Source organism: Muntiacus reevesi, chromosome 9, assembly GCF_963930625.1.
Source record: "Muntiacus reevesi chromosome 9, mMunRee1.1, whole genome shotgun sequence".
Lineage (NCBI taxonomy): Eukaryota > Metazoa > Chordata > Mammalia > Artiodactyla > Cervidae > Muntiacus > Muntiacus reevesi.
Genome location: NC_089257.1, coordinates 44,791,057 through 44,811,256, shown reverse-complemented (window position 1 = coordinate 44,811,256; position 20,200 = coordinate 44,791,057). Strand labels below are relative to the sequence as shown.

The window sequence follows — 20,200 nt, the reverse complement described above, 5'->3', positions numbered from 1 at the left end:
GTTTGGTTTGGTAGGATTTTATCATGTTCCTTCACTTGCTGAGTATTCCTCTGCCTTTTCATTTTATTAGATTGCTGTGTTTCACATGCCTTTTGTGCAGAATGGAATTTCGTGGGTCTTCTTAATTGTTGAGTCTGCTCCCTGTGGGTGGGGTTGGACTAGTGACTTGTCAAGGTTTCCTGGTTACAGGAACTTGCATCTGTGTTCTGGTTGGTGAAGCTGGATCTCTTCTCCCTGGAGTACGTTGAAGTGTCCAGTAGTGAGTTTTGGGGTCCCTATGGGCTTGGCATGGCTTTGGGTAGCCCGTCTTTTAATGTTCAGGGTTGTGTTCCTGTTTTCCTGGAGAATTAGCGTGGTGTATCTTGCACTGGAACTTGTTGGCTCTTCAGTGGAACTTGGTTTCAGTGTAACATGGAGACTTTTGGGTGAGCTCTTGTCTATTAATGTTCCCTGGAGTCAGGAGTTCTCTGATGTTCTCAAGTTCTGGAGCTAAACCTCCTTCCCCTGGACTTCAGTCCTTCTTTTACAGTAGCCTCAAGACTTCTCCACCCATACAGCACAGAAGGTAAAAACCCCTCAGTTAATAGTGAAATGACTCTCAACAGCCAGAAACACCCAGAGAGATTCCAGAGTTACATAGAGAATAGAAGAAGAAGGAGGGAGACAGAGGTGACCAGAAGGAGAAAAGGGAGAGTCAAAAGGGGAGAGAGCAATGAAATCAGTAGTCAAATTCCTAAGAGAAAATGGATATTGAAGACTGGATTCTTAAAGGTACAAAATTGGTAACAAATATCAAAAAGCAAAGTTGAAGAACCTAGAATAGAGATGAGACTCTCAAAAATACAATATAAAAAGTACAAAACAAAATCAATCACAAAATTAAAAGTATATATACGGGAATTTGTTTTAAAAAGAAATAGAGGTTTTTTTGACAGATAATAGTAGGCTATAAAAACCAAAGTTATAGGAGTAATAAAGAAGCAATTTTTTAAAAATTAATCAGTGATAATAGTAAGACTATATCTAGGAGTTTCTCTGGAGCTGTTGTGGGCAGCGTGGGGTCAGTTAAGTGTCAGTCCCTTGTTCCAGCTTGTACTTGTTCTCATAGTATAGTTGCCCCTCAAGTGCACAGTCTCAGCTTTAATCTCCTACACCTGTCACTTCTGGAGCAGTTATCCGTTCTTTGTTTATTTTGGCATCCTCTGTTTGCAAGTCTCTGCAGTGTCTAATTTCTGCTCTGACTAATTTCTAATTTCTGTGAGGGGGCAAATGTGGCCCCTTATTTCATCTCGCTTGTTCAGTTGTGCTCTGGAGAGAGAGGAACACTGAAAACAAATACTGCTAGCATATACAGGGAGTGCTCACAGTGGATGGACAACACTGTGTTTGCCACAGCCCAAGGCGGCATGTAATTCCCAAGTCCACCCTGCTCAGGCTCCAGGGTGCTCTGCTTGGACACCATCTCAAGTGGGCCCTGCGTTTTGTGCTTCCCAGGTCTAAGCCACTCAGGTTCTTGAGTGTTCTGCAAGGGCACAGACCCATAGGGCAGTGAATTTTGTGCCCTTGCCAGGTCCAAGCCACTCTGGTGACTGGGTGCTTGGCGTGCACACTGTCCCATGTGGGCCATGCATCTGATGCACCTCTCCAGTCCTGGTCATTCAGTTTCCCAGGTGCGCTGCAAGGACACAGTCCCAGGTGGGCCATGAATCTCCTCTGGGGAGCTGATCTCAGGCTGTGACACTCCTGACAGATGTGAACTGCACTGGATCCCAGGAAGATGGGATTAGCAGCTGGCAGCCTGCTTACAGTTTGGTGAAAGATGCAGTCTCTGGGACTGAGATTGCAGCAACCCCTTGCCTTCTAGCTCTGGCTGTAGTACAACTGACTCTCTACCTCTGGGAAGGGAGAGCCCTGCACAGCAGCTGGCTTGCTCTTCTTTGGTATTTGCTCAATCCTTTGTTCTGTGAGCATGCCAGGGGTCACTATGCGGCATTAGAGTCTTTACGCTAGCTTCTTCAGATTGTCCTTAGGGCATTCAAGCCGGGTCCTTACCTTAAGGACCAACGATGCAGCCTGCTTCTCCCTGTCCAGCCCCCATTTGCTGCTGGTGGACATGCAGTGTCTCAGCCACTTCTTTGCTAGCAGTTGCGATTAGGCACATATTCTGTGGACTTTTTTTTTTTTTCTCCCAGTTATGTTGCCCTCTGAGATTCCAAAGCTCCCCACAGACATGCCTGTGAGAGGGCTTCCTACTGTGTGGAAACTTCTCCTTCACGACTCCCTCCCCAGGACAGGTCTGCATCCCTAAATCTTTTGTCTCTGTTTTTGTCTTTAGTATTTTGTCCTACCTCCTTTTGAAGAGATTGGGCTGCCTTTCTGGGTGCCTGGTGTCCTCCACCACCATTCCAAAGTTGTTTTGTGTAAGTTGCTCAACATTCAAATGATCTTTTGATGAATTTGTGGGGGAGAAAGCCGTCTCCCTGTCCTATTCCTCTGCCATCTTGGGACCACCCCTGAAGAAAGTCTTTTTATCTTTCTTTGCTGTTCCCTGGGACTCTGCATTCCATTAGGTATATCTTTCTCTTTCTCCCTTGCCTTTAACTTTTCTTTCCTCAGCTATTTGTAAAGCCTCCTCAGAAAACCACTTTACCTTCTTACATTTCTATTTCTTTGGGATGGTTTTGATCACTGCATCCTGTACAATACTATGAACCTCTGTAAATAGTCTACCAGATCTAATCCTGTGAATCTTTTCATCACCTCCACTGTATATACTTAAGAAACTTGATTTAGATTATACATGAATGGCCTAGTGGTTTTCCCCAATTTCTTCAATTTAAACCTGACTTTTTCAGTAAGGAGCTCAAGATCTGAGCCACAGTCAGCTCCAGGTTTTGTTTTTCCTCACTGTGTAGAACTTTTGTTTCTTTGGCTGCAAAAGAACATAATAAATCTGATTTTGTTGTTGATTATATATATTGATAATGTATCAGTTGTAAATGCTCCCAGTTCTCTTTTAGTTGTAAAGATTAACCTGAAGTGCTCAACCACTAGGTCAACTAGAACCAACAGGGTGATGTTGTTGACCCTGTCTGACCCAAGTGACTTCAATCAACTAAAGCTTGGGCTCTTCCTGAACTTTCCCCCAGTTCTATGCTGAATTCCCTTCTGATAAAGCCGCTTGATATATATGCATATACTGTCCAAGCCCCTTCATGAATATGCATACACCTTTAGCTTAAATCTTCCCCAGTTTTGCTATTTGGGGAGACCCTGATTTGGGAAGACTCTCCTTACTTGCTGCAAGGAAAAAATCCTTTTTTTTTTTTTTCAAATAGTTGGCTTGATTGTGTCTTTTGCCTGGACACTATGAGGCAAACCCAGTTTTCAGGTAATATTATTTCCAATTGGTATCTAAAGCCATGAGCTGTCTCATGGAACTAAACTCATAAGTTGTTACAACTCACTATCCAGGTAGATATTGGTACTTCAAAACTGTTTGGTGTGGGAAAACCCTCCAACATGGAAGACTGGGTTTTTATCAATGTGCCTGTGTTATCTGGCTTTTCTTCTTCTGCCTCTCTTTTTGCGAATTTCAGGGCACTTTTTCCAAGATGTGCTACTCTGGCATGAAGAGTATTTTAAACTGAAAATAAGCAAGGCCCCAAATACTCAAAAGAAATATTTTAATTACTCTGTAACTGCCCAAGAGAATTTAGGATATCCTAGGAAAGAACTACCATCATGGGTAACTATAGTGTACTATGAACTAGGTGTGGTAGATGAGAGGCACCTAGCAAGGCAAGTTTGATCAAGGTCTACCTCCTTCTACTTATTCCAGGATGAGATATATATATACGTATAATATGCATATGTGTGTGTATAAATATATATATATGGGCTTCCCTGGCGGTTCAGACAGTAAAGAATCTGCCTGCAATGCAGGAGACCCAGGTACTATACTGGGTTGGGAATATCCCCTGGAGAAGGGAATGGCTAACCACTCCAGTATATTTGCCTGGAGAATTCCATGGACAGAGGAGCCTGGTGGGCTTCAGTCCATGGCAGTGCAAAGAGTCAGATACAACTGAGCAACTAACACTTTCATACTTATATATATATATGGAGGCAAGGGTTGCTATGACCAGTGTTTTCTCTTGGCAAAGCTCTGTTAGACTTTTCCCTGCTTTATGTTGTACTCCAAAGCCAAATTGCTTTTTACTCCAAGTATCTCTTGATCGCTGCAGCCACAAAATTAACAGATGCTTGCTCCTTGGAAGAAAAGCTATGGCAAACTGAGACAGCATAATAAAAAGCAGAGACATCACCTTGCCAGCAAAGGTCTGTATAGTCAACGCCATTGTTTTTCCAGTAGTCATGTATGGATGTGAGAGTTGTACAATAAACAAGGCTAAGCACTGAAGAATTGATGCTTTCCAATTGTGGTGCTAGAGAAGACTCTTCAGAGCCTCTTGGACAGCAAGGAGATCAAACCTGTCAATCCTAAAGGAAATCAACCCTGAATATTCATTGGAAGAACTGATACTGAAGCTGAAACTCCACCTGACGTGAAGATCCGACTCTTTGGAAAAGACCCTGATGTTGGGAAAGATTGAGGGCAGGAGGCGACGAGGGTGACAGAGGTTAAGATGGTTGGATGGCATCACTGACTCAATGGACATGAGTTTGAACAAACTCCAGGAGATAGTGAAGGACTGGGAAGCCTGATATGCTGCCGTCCACAGGGTCACAAAGAGTGGGACATGACTTAGCCTCTGAACAAAAACTACAGAGACAGGTGTGGGGGGCTTATCATGTCTTACGGTCTTTGAAATTTTTCATGCTTATGTTAACTCCCCATACATATGTCTCAAATTTCACTTCCTCCTGTTAATATGTCTTGTGTCATTTTAATTATTTGACCAGCAAAAGAAGAGGGGAACCAAGAGGGGAAGAGGAGAAATCTCCTCTCCCACACTTTCTTTGTTTATTAGTATCTCTCACCAGATTTCAGAAGAAGTTAACAGAGTCCCATAAAATATGGGGTCTCTTAGCCAAAGATGAGTTGGCCAGAAGGAAAGGATCAGGGGATAAGGCCAGGCAGGAGAGACTCAGTGATGTAAGTACCCTTCTCTCTATAGTCAATGGATTAGAGATGGATTGGCCCACTCTAGAATTTTTAGCCAAAGCTGAAAAAAGGGCTGAAATTAGTCTAAAGCAAGTGAGTCAACCAGATTACAAAATTTAGCACTTACTCTCTCTCAAATTCCCTTGTACCTTAGCCTCTTTCTTGCCTCACCCTAGTTCCAATCCTGGATAGGACCCTTGGTATGTTATTGGCTCTCTCTATTACCACTGTGGCGGTTTGGGTGAATTCTTTTTCCCTCAGTTTATTCAGAATAAGGCTAGGATTTTTTTTAATGGAACCTAAGTTGGAAAACTAGAAGAAAAAATAAAAAGGGAATAAGAAAGCCCAGAGAAAGTATATTGCTAAAAACATTCACTAATCACTTAACAAACATTGGTGTTATAAACAAACATTTCTGGGGACTGAGATAAGACTGAGAAATAAAACTGAAAGTCTATTCTCAGTACTGGGAGTTGACCTGAGTAACAGGAGGCAGCTACATGGTAGAATAAACTTGTTTGTGAATCTGATTTTGAGTCCATGGGTTTGCTTTACCTCCTCTCTTAGTTTACACACTTACCAAGACCATACCGTATACAGAAAATGTGTTTGCACTGTGAGAAAAGGTGCGGTGGACCACACGTAAACTTTACCATCTGTAGACTCAGAGTTTAACAGTAGAGAAGATACAGGCAGCGATACAAGGCCCAGCATAGGAGTGAAAAACAAAAACCTCAGGGACTATAAGATGATGGCACTAATATAGAAATATTCAGAGTTTCAAATTAAACATGGGAGGGCCTATTATACTTGAAGACACTCCACTTGGTCTTTTTTTCTGACTGATTTGATTTTCAAACCAATCATGTGCTGGGGAGAAAAGAATTCATATGGAAATATCTGTTTCAGGTCAAGCACTGGGTCAGCTTAACCTACCTCATTTTATCCTTATCAACGTTATGTGAGGTAGATAGTGCTACTGGCATAAATTATTCCACCACCCAGCTGCTTCTCCTTACTCAGGTGCACCCTCTCACACCCAAGATTTAAGTAAGTATAGCTAGTAACTACTGGATCCTGGACTGTAACTTGTCTCTGACATTAAACCTTTTGCTTATTATAAAACACCTATGTTCCTACTCTGAGAGAAGAGAATAGGAAAAGATAAATATCATTGGTAGAACACTATGCCAGCTCCCCTTATATTCTCTTTGAACTTCATGTCAACTCTCTGAGGTAACTATGATTATCCTCACATATAAGTGAAGAATTAAGCTCAGATTGATATGCTAATTTGCTTATTTAATTATCACACATTTTTTTCATCTATTAAGTTTCATGCACTACATCAAGAACTATGGATATAAAGTTGACTAAGACAAATCCCCCACAACTAGGATGAACACAGGAAGATAGGATGTATGAAGTTTGGGGGATGGGGAAAATAATATGGACAAGCAACAGTTACAGTGCATCACATTGTGATAGGAGCATCATAGGCATGGAATAAGTGCTCTAGAGCATAGCACAGTAGTGCAGATATACTGGAAGGTGGAGGGGAAATATGGGATGATGTGGTTAGAGTTTCTGGAAGAATTGGGAAAAAATGAGTATGAGCTTCACCTGGAAGAAGATATGTTTGTCAGACACACACAGTTTGAAGTAGAAGAATGATGGGCAGGAGGTACAGCTCTACAAGTAATGTTATAGAAAATGAATTAGATCACAAAATAAGATAATGATCATTGAAATAAGATGTTTTACATGGGATGTAGATGTGAGGGAAAACAGTCAGAAATTATGTTATTTCTGTAGTAATTTCTGTATTTCTGTAGTAATGTTACTATAAAGCTTTAATATAAAAGATAAGAGAATAGTCAAATTCTCTTTCTCACCATAAGCACACTGTATGCTTTTAAGAGTTTAGCTCACTTTAGTGTTGAATCATTTAAATCAGCTAATACATCATTGGAAACTTCATTCATTTTCAAATCAACCATGGGAAAAATTGCTAATTCATTCAAAAGTATCTTTTATGGGATATAAAAACTAACAAGTTTCATTAGTACTGGGACCATATTTATCTCTGTTTGGTGACATGAGAACTAGAACTGTAAAGCAGTTAAAGCACTTTGCCTGATGAAGACACAATGTTTTTCCCTGTCTCTTCTCCCACTTTCCCTGACTTATTTATGCCATGTTCTTTATCTTGTGTTCACCCTAATACCACCATTATTATGTACCAGCCCCACACACAGATGTGTGTTTTATTTATAGTAATTTTACCACTTAGAAATTGTAATAATATATAAAGAAAATAAGCAAGCAAACAAGATTTCTTTTTGATCAGCTGAATTGTTTTAAAGAAAAAAACAACCAACAAAACCAGAAATGAAACCAATGTTAAAAACAAGACAACAGACCCAGAATTGAGTCACTTATGCTAAGCTCCACATCACCAAACTGAGACTCAATATTTAATAGCAGTTTAATACAAAACTTAATTAGAGTTTTGGTCTTTCCCAGGAGTGAATCTTAAACTAGTCAATCAGGAATTGCCTGATCAGTACTAGTGAGGTGATCTGCCTGATAGACCCTTAGTATCCCCTAAAGAAAGGTGACTTTGCCACAACCAAACCACTTTTTGCTAGTGTCACTTCCATGTCACACTTCCTTCTTCTTATAAAAGCTTTCCCTTTTGTCCAGCTCCTTGGAGTTTCTGCTATAGATGAGATACTACTTGATGCATTAATCATTTAATAAAGCTAATTAGATCTTTAAAATGTACTCAGTTGGATTTTATTTTTAAACACCAATTTATCACTACCTACTCAGAGGACAAATTCAGGCTCCTGTGCCATAGAGATGTGAGTCAGCAGTCTACCAGATGTGAGTCAGCAAACTACCAGACTCAGGAAGGAACCTACTCTACCATCTCTCTAATCTCTCTGGGGCAACCTGAAGACAGGAGCTTGGCCTTAAGGAGGCAGGTAGGTGAAAGAAAGGAGGGAAATGAGGCAGAAGGAGAGGTATAGGATAGACTCAGAGACTAAAAGAGAACTCAGAACTTGAAGGAAACAAGCATAGGGAACAGTCAGAGACAGGCAGATTAAGGCGTGCTAAAAACACAAATATGAACCTGGCATTCTCGTTGTTCTAATAGCTACAAATGTGAAGGAAAGGGATTATATTATCTAATCAGATGAAAATCAATTTGGAAACTTGCATTAACAGGTAGAAATAAACCTAGACTTAGGTAAAAAGAGACTATATGGAAGGATTATTGCCATAAGGGGAAAGAGACTCCTGCAATAGGGAAAACAATCCAACCATAAAGCGGTAGCATCTGAAAAGCCAGGCACTAAGGACTTTTCTTTTATGGGGATGGGTCAGTGATGCTAGAAAGAACACAGTAAGTGGGAGTGGTATAATCAGGGAATGTTTGAGTCATGGGAGGAATCATTAAGAAGGGATTGTACCCTGGGTTACGAGGAGAGTGGGTCAAATTTCAGGGACCTAAAGAAAGGAGATAAACTTAGCTATTGTTTAGTTACATTTTCAAATGATCAGTGGGGACAACAACTCACCTAATCTTTTATGAGGCAAAAAATGAGAATTTTAAGAGTTAGTGTCTGGCCTCATTATAAGTAAAAAAGAAAAACATGGACAAGTCTTATCTAAGTCATACAGGGAAGGGTGGATGCTTCTCAGAAACCAAAAGGGTGGATGGATTTCTTCAACCATCACTGTTTTCCAGGAATAAAGGACTCAGGAAAAGTTTAATATTGTTATTATGATTCATGTAAATAACATGTGCTATGGTAAGCACAGAGAAGAGAAACAGTAACACGACCTGGAATATTAATGGAAACCTTTACAAATAAGGAGAATCTTAAATTGGATTAGGAGATTAGCATCCTGGGAACACTCATGTAATATAATATTATAGGAGAGGAAAAACATTTCCTTCTTTCCTTCTAGATTTTTCAGTTGGCCTAATAATTGAACTGATATAAGACAGATTAACAGGAGAAAATCAAATCTAATTACACACTTACAGGAGCCCCACCAAGACATGAAGACTCAACAGTAGTCAGGCAATTGAGGCCTCTATACCAATTTGAGCTAATGAGTTGAAAGTAAGGGCCCAGGTGGAGGAGGGGTGGGGAGTGGATGTTGATGGGCTGCAAGGGGAGGAAGATAATTCACAGGAAGGTGAGAAGCACAAATGATTGACAAACAAATGTTTGCCATGCCATGCAGATACATCTTTCTGATATAAAAAGCTGTCTCTGGTAATAGCTCTCTCTATATAATTCTTTCAGGCAATTCAAGGAGAGGTAAAAAGTTTTCCAGAGTCTGGTATGTCTTAATTGCCTTCAGCTCAAAACCATCCATGTGTCAAAGTGGTGGATTTAGAGGTGGCATATTCTACTCCGCATCAACATACAAGGTTAAGAAAACTGTGAAGTTGAGGGTAGATGACAGAGAATAGTTTCTGAAGAAAGAAAGTGAACTAGAAGTTAGGAAAAGGAAGCATTGTAAAAGTAATTGGGTTGATTGTTGTCAGACTGTGAGGGGTCTTGAATGCCAGGACCAAGTAATTTGATCATATCATAAACCAATGATGCCCTCAAGGTCCATTCATGTTGTCACAAATGGCAGGATTTCCTTCCTTTTTCTGCTGAATAATATTCCATTATAAATGTACCATATTTTCTTTATCTTTTCATCCATTGATGGCTTCTTAGATTGTTTCCATGCTTGGCTATTGGAAATAATGCTGTCCTCATTGCTTCTTATTTTTTCCTTTATTACATTCTGCTTTTATTATGCACCATTCTATCTTCCAGCTGACTTATCCCATCTTCCACCTTAGTTATTCTACTGTTGGTTCCTTTCAGTTTGTTTCTAATCTCAGTTATTTCATTGTTCATTGTTGATCATTTATTCTTTTCTAGGTTCTTGTTAAACAAATGACTTGCATCTTCTCCATCTGTGCCTCCAGTCTACTTTTTCTGTGCTTCCATTTTCTTTTTTTTTCTAGGTTCTTGTTAAACAAATTTCTTGCATCTTCTCCATCTGTGCCTCCAGTCTATTTTTTCTGTGCTTCCATTTTATTTTCAAGATTTTGAATCATCTTTACTATCATTACTCTGAATTCTTTTTCAGGTAGACTGCCTATTTTTTCTTCATTCTTTTGGTCCTGTGGTTTTTTACCATGTTCCTTCATTTGCTGCATGACTCTCAGTCTTTTCATTTCATTTAACTTACTGTGTTTGGGGTCTCCTTTCTTCCTTTCTGAAGGCTAGAAGGTCATAGTTCCTTTTAATTTTGGAATTGTTTCCCCATGAGTGGTATTAGATCCATGCCTTGTGAAGGTTTCCTGATCAGGGGGACTTGTGCCTGTTTTCTGGTCAACGTAGCTGGATCTTGTTTCCCTGAAGAGCAGTGGCATGTCCAGTAGTGTGTTTTGGGGTGTCTGTGGGTTTGTATGGCTTTAGGCAGCTGGTCTGCTAATCTACAGGATTGTGCTCCTGTTTTACCAAAGGATTGATGTGGGGCATCTGGCACCAAAGCTTGCTAGCCTTTGGGTGAGGTTTGGTCATAGTGTTGAGATAGAGGCCTTTGGGAGGGCTCTCACCTATTAATGTTCCCTGGGGTGGGGAGTTCTCTGATGGCTCAAAGTCCTGGACTCAGGTCTCCCACCTCAGGGGTTCAGGCCTGACCCCTTACTCTAGCACCAAGAGCTTACAAGCCACACAACACAGATGACAATACTCCAATACTTTTGGTGAAAGCAACACCAAGGGGTTGAGGGAACTACTTCACCACAGTGGAGGGAGTCCAGAGAAAAGGCAGCCGAGAACACCCAGAGATACTCATACCAAAGTCCTCCAATATTTCTAGGAAAGTCTCTGGCTCTGTGTGGGCAGTGTGGGGTCAGCTCAGTCTCAGATCTGGCCTTACTCCAGCTTGTACTTGCTCCTAAAATTCAGTTTCTCCTAAAGTCCACAGTCTGTTCCCTGCCCAGACACGAGAGAGCCAAGGCCAGAGTTTTTTAGGGCTTACTTGCTCGCTCAGGCTGGGGAGAGAGAAGGATATGACAGCCACAATTGGGATGTACCAGGGCATGCCTGTGGTGTTATAGACCTGCTGGATGTTTCAGTGTGAGTTGGGTCGTGCGCTCTCCCAGAGGATTTTTGCCCCAGATCGTGAGTCCGTAGGAAGAGACAAGCTTTTTAAGCTCCCAACAAGGTGTGGGCAGTAACCTGTGCCTGGTCATGGCCTGGTAGTAGCTGCCACCTCTAGGTTCAGAACCGCATCAGTGGTATTCTGTCTACCGCCTCAGGCACTTTCCCCTGCTTTGGCAGTGGCAGTTCCATCTAATTCCACAGCTGGCACTCCAACCAGTTTTGTAAGTTTTGGTGGCCACAGGAGGGCACTCAGCCACCGTCTGCGGGTGTGTGATTAGAGTGTCCCGGGGACAATGGCTCAACACTCTGGGATGCCCTGTCTTTTCTCTGGACTCCCTCCCCTGTGTTGAACTGTCCCCCTCAGAGTATCCTCATAGCTGGCAACCCTAGTTCTCTTCCTGGGATCTTCTGACACTAGTGCCTGAGCCTCAGCACGCCGCCCCCACCCTTGACCCTCTGCTGCAGGTAGAGGAGTACAAGCCACTTTTTGACTGGGAAGTACTGTTCAGCAGTAATTTCTGTGGTGAATTTTCCGTTATGCTTTCTGAGTACCTGCTGCGTTGCACTCCCCTCTGTGGTTCTGAAACCGCCCTCTGGTCCTGCCTGTGAAAGTGCTTCCTAGTGTGTGGAAACTTCCTCCGTATCGACTCCCTCCCTGGTGCACAAGTCCCTGTCCTGAAATCCTCTGTCCCTTTTTTTGTCTTTTTGTTTTACTGTACCTTGTTCTTAGGAGATTGGCTTGCTGTTTTGGAAGCCTGGGGTCTTTTGCATTCAGAAGCTGTTCTGTAGGAGTTGTTCCATATGCAGAAGAATTTCTGATGTATTTGTGGGGGAGAAGGTGCTCTCCCCATCTTATTCCTCCACCATCTTCCCCTGAGCTTCCCTGTGTGTTTCTTCAACAATAAAAAAATTAAAGGAAAAAAAAAAACCTGTGTGCTCCTTTTTAGAGAGGATAAGTCAGTTAATGATAAGCCTATTCCTACCTGCCAGTCTCTGAAAATCACCACTTCCCAGTGACCTGACCCTTATTCCAAAGACTGTAAGTCTTTCTCGACTCCTGTCCAACTACACCTTCAAATCTCTGACTGATCATGTTCAGGCTTCTTAGACAGCTCAAGAAATAACATCTAGTTTTCAGGGCCTTCTCCAAAATAAGGTCTGAGATTATCTGCTTTCTGTTTGTGTGATTACAAAAGATTTGATCCCAATAACCATTAAATATGTGCCTGCAACACTACTCAATTGAAAAAGACACAAATTAACTTGACTGTCCTCCTGGGACAGAACTAACGCTGCTCTGTACTTTTCTCCTGCACTCGTTGATCCTACCTCCATCTGCAATTGAATTCTAAGCCATAGAGAAGATTCATCATTTCAGTAGAGCCTACTAAAATTTACAGATCAGTGAAGTATCTCAATTATTGAATGGCCACGTAAGCATGTCCAGTTGAAATATTAGAGGACTGCCTATATTCCCAAATAGTCTCTCATATACCTAACAACTTCCTATCACTAACCCTTTCTACTTCCTAACAGTTGACATTAGTCCCTACTCAAAATTCTGATGTTATAAGTTCATTTTGCTAGTTGTTTATCTTTCTTTATGTGGAATCATACTGTATGCATTCCTTTGTATTTAGCTTCTTTCAAAACTTACAATTGAGTGATTCATTTATTTTGTTGTGTGTCGCTCTGATATTTGTTTTCATTTTTGTATGAGTACACCACACTTTATTTACCCATTTGGCAGAGAATAGATATCTCAGTGATTTCCAGGTTTTTTTTACTTTTATGAGTAGCACTGCTGTGAATATTGTAGTTGATGTCTTTATGCATATTGGGCACAGTTTTATTGGCATATATATAAACATGGAAACCTTGTCTTATTCCTGTCATTTTAAGTGTACCCATAGTTGTTTTGTTTGAATTTTTTCCTTTACTGCTTTTGCAGTACCAATTGAGATCTCTTTATTTCATTTTATTATTATGCTAGTTAGGATGTAATCAAACTTTTTCTGTCATAACACACTTTTATTCAATACATTCAAAAATAGTTTTCTATAATCTTGATTCATATTAATTCTCATCACCACCACCACCACACACACACACACACACACACACACACACACACTCACAGAGCATCCTCACCTATACCATGTCCTGTACTGAACTAGCTGGAATTTTAATTACAAATTGCTTTTAATTTTTACATTATACAACCAGAGTTATTTCTACTGATAGCTTTATTTTTCCCTTGCTGATTTAGTTGACAGATAATCTTAGGTTCTAGTCATATTCTTTAAGAACATTAAGAATAGTACCATTATATTATGCAGTATCCCATTCTGTAACTGGGAACTCTGGGAACTGATATTAATCAGTGTACTTTTAACATGGTTATGAATAACCCAGTTTGTTCATTTGTTTAATATTTAAGCTCTTTATACTATGAGTATGAAAATATTGCCAGAATATATCTAAATAGTGTTTTTGTTGTTTTTTGTTTTGTTATTATTAATTCTGCACAATATGTGATGTGTATTTTCCTTGTGAAGAATCAGGTCATACTCTGGGAAAATGTAGCTCTGGGAAATGTATTACTATTTTTTCTTTGGCAATTTTTCTTCAATATTCTTTCAAATTCTTCCTTCTGAAAACCATGGTAGAGTTAGTTACATGTTGGCAGCACCAATGGTTCTAGCCCATGTGTCTACTTAAAGAGTTCATGACTCTTCACAGCCTTTTCCATTTCTTTACCCTTATTCTTTGAAGGATAAAGAATAACTCGCTATTCTTTGAAGCTAAATTCTAAAAAATCCATCAGTTGAACATTCTAGCATAGTAGTTGAACCCTCATGTGTATTCATTCAAATGAATATCCATTCAAAAGAATATTTCTGTTGAAAACTAGGAAGTAAAAAGTCTCATATAGTTATATTCATGTTTAGGCCAATAGGAATAGAAAATTTATGTTTTACACTTCCACATTTTCTCCATTTAAAATGTCTCCTTAGAATAGTGTTTGTTTTTTTTTTTCAAAATACTATTAAACACTTGGCGGCATTTATAAAATGAAAATTTGAGTATTTATAAAGACCATAGTTCCTGAGCAATAAGCTGGGCTTCTTGTGCCAGATTCTCTTATGAGTGAAGCTGGTTTTCCACATTTTTAATATGTTCTTGAGTGATCATCATATAAAAGGATGATTGAGAATAGCTACTTTGAAACGTATTAACTCATATTGGCTTAAGACGAAGGCCACTTCCATCAAAGAAGCAAGGACATTACAGTCCTTAACACTCTTAATTTGTTGCAATTTTTGCCCTTCTTGGAATACATCCCTGCCTTCTTCAAATCTATCCCCTCAATTTGTCATTCAAATAGACTCAAACTGTATGATAGCATAAGAGGAAAGACTGTTGCCAAAATCTTTCCAGCCCTGCAAAGTATGGGCAAATAATCTGCCTGTAGCACACAAGTCCTTCTCTGTTATCAACAATAAAGTTGGCAAGAACTAAGGAGTATTTTTCACTCTCCTCATTCTTTCTGCTACTCCTGTGTCTCTATTTCTTTTTCATTTACACACCAGTATCAGGTTTGAGACCCAGTGAGTTACAATAAATGGCTTCTTGCCTTTGGAAACTATCAAAACATATGCTTTATACACAGTATTTCATTTAGGGAACATGTGAGTGAAAAGACAAAACATGGCTTTGAACAAGGGTGTAATTCTGTGACTACTAGTAGATCCTTGCTGAAACTGACAAAGTTGACTTTTTATGTATCTTCAAAGGATTTCTTCCCAGATATTCTAGCCAGGTATGGGAATGAGGGATTCTGGTACCCTCCTAACTGGAAATGTGACTTTCTTCTGAAGAAAATGTGTGTTTGGGACCAACTTACACCTAGTAAAGACCTTTGCATTAATCTTCAGCAGACATCATCATTAATATCAGGGACTCAGTCTATAGCAAGGACAAATATATGGATTGATTTTCATATTATACTTTCTCTAGTCAATGTAAAAATCTTGCTTGTACCATTCTGCTTGGTAATGAAAGTTGTGTCCATTGGAGTATAAATAGATGCTCCCAAATCAGTGGTAAATTATCTCCTAATGTGGGAATATAACAATGACCTGTCAGCTCCCATCAGGGAAGGTCATGTGAAGAAAATCTGTTGATATATTCAGCTCCACACGATGCCCAGCAGAGTTTACTTAAGCATAGTGAAGAGTGAGGAGACCCTGACAGTGTAACAGGACCCACACTAACTTCTCAGTTCCTGGTACCAGAAAACTATCTATCCAAATCTGGACCATACTGTCCAGTGGAGACATTCATCATTGAAGAGTCTACCCTCCTCTCTATGAGCCTTTATATGTGCCCTTGAACCTATAGTTCTGAGAGTTCTAGTTCAATAGGCTTAGTCCTAAGTCTTAGAAAAAGTGGCTACAGCTTCTGTCCTACCTTTTTGGTTATTTCCTAACCTATTTCAAGGTCAGTGGATATAGGATTACATAGACTTAAGAGGCCTTCTTTGGGTCACAATCTCCCTGTTTGACACAAGAAAATAAATAGGACTGCTAAAAAGACATTAGTAGGAAACAGACACAGCATCTCCGTTAAGTTGTAGTGTATATGAAAACGTGAAAGTTATTCTCCATGTTGTAGCAATTTCTGTGGCTAATATGTTCTATTGTCTCATGACAGAAGCACCAGGAGATGGGAAACTGTCTTTGCAGATTATGTAATTGGATCAGAGTCCCTGATGCAGTCAATGGTATGTAGTTTCTTTCAAGTTAAAAAAAGAGCATAGCCTTAATTTAAGCCCTTAGTTTTGATCATTCCTTTCATTCCCCAATCTTTATTGTAACTTGACACATTCTCATCAGAATCTTATATTTATGCTCCGTGCACTGGCTGATCTGCCATTCTACTTTCAGTGTTCATGCTCTCCTAGAGATTAGAGGGCAATCCTTCATCTCTATCTTGGGAGCTTCTCTTTTTCCTACATTTCTATTCCTGGTCCTATGGGATCTTCTGGTCCTATTGAAACAGCCCTTGTCCCTTTTCATGTATTACCAGCTATACTTGCCAGTTTTCTGGTTACTTTGGTTCACCAGCCAATCTTAACAAGAAAGCATCTCTACAAATTCTCTACCATCTGGAATAGGTATAGGAACCAAATGAATTCTACGTACCAGAATAGCCAGACTACAATTCCTGAGCCACCTAAAATCCAAGTTTCTTCTGTCAACTAAATATCAGATTAAGAGTGATAAAGAATGTGTTGCCGATTATATGTATCTTTAGGTAACAGCCATACTTTCTTGTTTCAATGAGGTAAACTACTTTAGAGCTACTCTCTCAATTCCTTTCCACACTTCACCTTATCACACTAAAAAATACCCTGGAACCTAATGTTCATATGTATTCCATCTAATTTATCTGATTTAGCTCTTCAAATCCCCACTAACTGCTCTCTCTCCATATTTTCCTAAACTGTGGGGCATGCTTTTGTTACCAGAAGACTCAGGTTCTCCCTTGAGTTGGTGGTGGCAATCTCCTTAAGGTTCTACTCCTCTTCAGTGGAATTTGCCTCATTGAGTCACACATCCCTCTGGGCACTGAGATTGTGGTTCCAACAGGAACTTTACAAAAATTAAAAGATAGTAGGAGTTAGTACATACTGATCCCTTAGTATGGGTGAAACACTGGGCTGAGTACTTTACATACCTTGTCACTTGGCACACAGATGAGAATAGCTCTATGATTCAGAGCCTACATTATGCCCTACCCCTTGCTGCTAGAATGTGGCATAGGTGAAAGAGTTTTTCAGTTAAAATTAAGGTCCCCAATCAGTTGATTTTGCTTTAAACAAAAGGACGATTATTCTGGGTAGGGTCAACTTAATAAAACAAAAGATCTTAAAGAGTGATTCAGCCTTTTATTAGAAATAATTTTCCCTCCTGCTAGCTTACGGAAGTGAGCTACCATGTTGAGGGAGGGCCTATAGAAAACATAATGTGGCCAGGAATTCTGGACCATCCTAAAATCCCAAGGAAATGAATTCTGTCATCATGTATTAGCTGAAAGCAGCTTTTCTCCAGCTGAGACTCTAGATATGAGACTACAGCTCAGTAGTAGAGGAGATCCACAGTAGGGAAGAACTAGACTTTTCCCTACACAGAAGGAGGAAGAATCAATTTTTCCTTTATACATGTATGTTCATCAGTAGGGGCTTGGGTAAATAAAGTCTGTATGGACCTCTGTGCAATCTTCAAAATCCTATTTGAGTTTAACACATGGGGAAATGTTTATATTAAATGTTAAGTTAAAAAAATCTGAAAATGTATGTTTATTATGATCTCAAATAGTTTTATTAAAAAGTTATATCTGCAGAGACAGACATGGTAGAAAACCACCTCGGTGTGAAACAATGATTACCTATGGGAGGTGGCATATTGTGTAATTTTTAATTTTTATACTTTCATTTTTTATATTTTCTATCACTGGGCATCTCTTTTATAATCAGAGAAAGTTATAAAAAAATTTTAAAAATACAGCTCAATCACCTCCTGGATTGCTAACTTGTTAGACCTTGAGCAGAAGACTCAACTAAGCCATGCCAGACTCCTGATAGGAAGTGTCAAATAGTATGTGTGTTTTTTTAAGGTTAAAAATTTGTGGTAATCTATTACTCAATAATATAAAAATAACACAGGTTTTGCTGTCTAGAATTGGTACCTAAAGACATGGAAACAGCTCTGGAATCAGGCAAGTGAGCAGAGGTTAGAAGTTTGAAGAGCATGATAAAGAAAACTATACAGGCTGTAAGAAATCTAGATTTTAGGTATACTGCAGTGAGCACTCAGGAGAAAATAAAGATTATATTATGATAAACAGAATGAGGAGGATCCCTGTTGGTTAGCAAAATTATGTCCTGGAGTTAATGTTCAAAGAAAAACTTATAAGCTGGTTATATACTTAAGGAGATTTCCAAGTCAAATGTTAGAACTGACTCTTGATCTCTTTTTGCTGCTTAAAATGAAATGTGAGAGGAGAAAGATAAATTGAGAAAATAATTGTTAAAAAAAGAAGGAACTGAGGTCTCATAATTTTGAAATTTCTCAGTTTCTGCAAAAGACAAGATCCATTAGAATTAATAGATTCACTATCTTGAATCCCTGTTGTGTGGACTATACAAGCTAAAACCTCGAAAAGATCAAAAGGTAAAGTAATCAGACACAAAAATGACCTTTTCAAGACAATTTGGGTTTGCTTCAAAGATAAGATCCAAACTAGAAATCCTATAGGAAGCTTAAGGCACGATTTCCTACCATCTCAACTAGAGGCCAAGGCTTATCTTTTATAGTTTATCTGAAGATCTAAGCATGTGGCTTTTGTCCAAGAAAGTGAACCATACTGAAATCTACAGAAGATACACAAAATTACTGAGAAAATTTGCTCAGCAGAAATTACTGCTAGTTGTTGTTGGATGGAGTGTCTGTATATGTCTGTCAGATCTAGTTACTTCACAGTATATATTGTTCAGCTGCTCTACTCTCTTATTGATCTTCTGTATAGTTGTATCCATTTTTCAAAGTGCAGCTTTGAAATCTCCAGCTATTATTTTAGAACTGTGTATTTTGCCCTCAGTTCTCAGTGTTTGCTTACTATGTGTTGGAGTTCTATTGTTAGCTGCATAGGTGTGTATCTGTTATAACTTGATGGATTGATACTTTTATCAGTATGTATGTCCTTCATGTGCTTCCCTGGTGGGTCAGTGATAAAGAAACTGCCTCCAATGCAGGAGACTAGGGTTTGATCCCTGGGTTGGGAAGATCCCCTGTAGAAGGAAATGGCAACCCACTCCAGTATTCTTGCCTGGGAAACTCCTTGGACAGAGGAGCCTGACTGGCTACAGTGTATAAGTTTCCAAAATAATTGGACAAGACTTAGTGACTAAATAACAACAATAAATGTCCTTCACAGCCATGTGTAAAAGAATGAAATTAGAACATTCTCTAATACCATACACAAACCCCAAATGGATTAAAGACTTAAATGTAAGACCAAATACTATAAAACTCTTAGAGGAAAACATAAGAACAGTCTTTGACATAAATCATAACAATGTCTTTTTCAATCTGCGTCCTAGAGTGATTAAATTGATCTCCAAAATATAAAACAGCTCATGAAAAAAAAAAAAAAAAAAAACCTCAATTAAAAAATAAGCAAAAAATCTAAACACACATTTCTCTAAAGGAGCAATACAAGTGGCCAAAAAGCACATGAAAAGATGTTCAACATTGCTAATTAGTAGAGAAATGCAGATCAAAACTACAAGGAGGTATCACTTCACACAGGTCTGAATGGCTATCATCAAAAAGTTTACCAATAATACATGCTGGGGAGGATGTGAAGAAAAAGAACACTCCTACACTGGTGGTGGGATTGTAAATTGGTCCACCTACTATGGAGAAAAGTAGTATGAAGGTTCCTTTAACAAGTAAAAATAAAGCTTCCATATGATCCAGCAATCCCATTCATACAAACCTTGTGTGCACCAGAACCCAGAGACCCCACAGAGACTGAACTAGAGCTGTGTTTGAGTGTTTCTTGTGGAGGTACTGGTCAGCAGCGGACTGCTGCAGGGGCAGGGGCTCTGGGTGCGGTAGACCTGGGTATGGCATAAGCCCTCATGGAGGAGATCACCATTAACCCCACCATAGAGCTGCCAGAGCTTACACACGACTGGGGGAACAAACTCCTGGAGGGCACACACACACACACAAAGAAAAACAACTTTGTGCACACCAGGACCCAGGAGAAAGGGGCAGTGACCCCACAATGAGCAGAGATGGAC

General features: G+C 39.6%; 1 protein-coding gene across 1 annotated transcript in view; it reads left to right on the top strand.

Annotated features, from left to right (window-relative positions):
- The first annotated feature begins 1,625 nt into the window (after positions 1 to 1,625).
- The window catches only part of LOC136175898 (interferon-induced very large GTPase 1-like), a 70,234-nt gene continuing 51,659 nt past the window's right edge, over positions 1,626 to 20,200 (top strand). Inside the window, exons 1-2 of the mRNA XM_065946083.1 lie at positions 1,626 to 1,670; positions 2,336 to 2,420. Of these exons, the coding sequence (XP_065802155.1) occupies positions 1,626 to 1,670; positions 2,336 to 2,420 (130 nt within the window). The remainder of the gene's footprint in view (positions 1,671 to 2,335; positions 2,421 to 20,200) is intronic.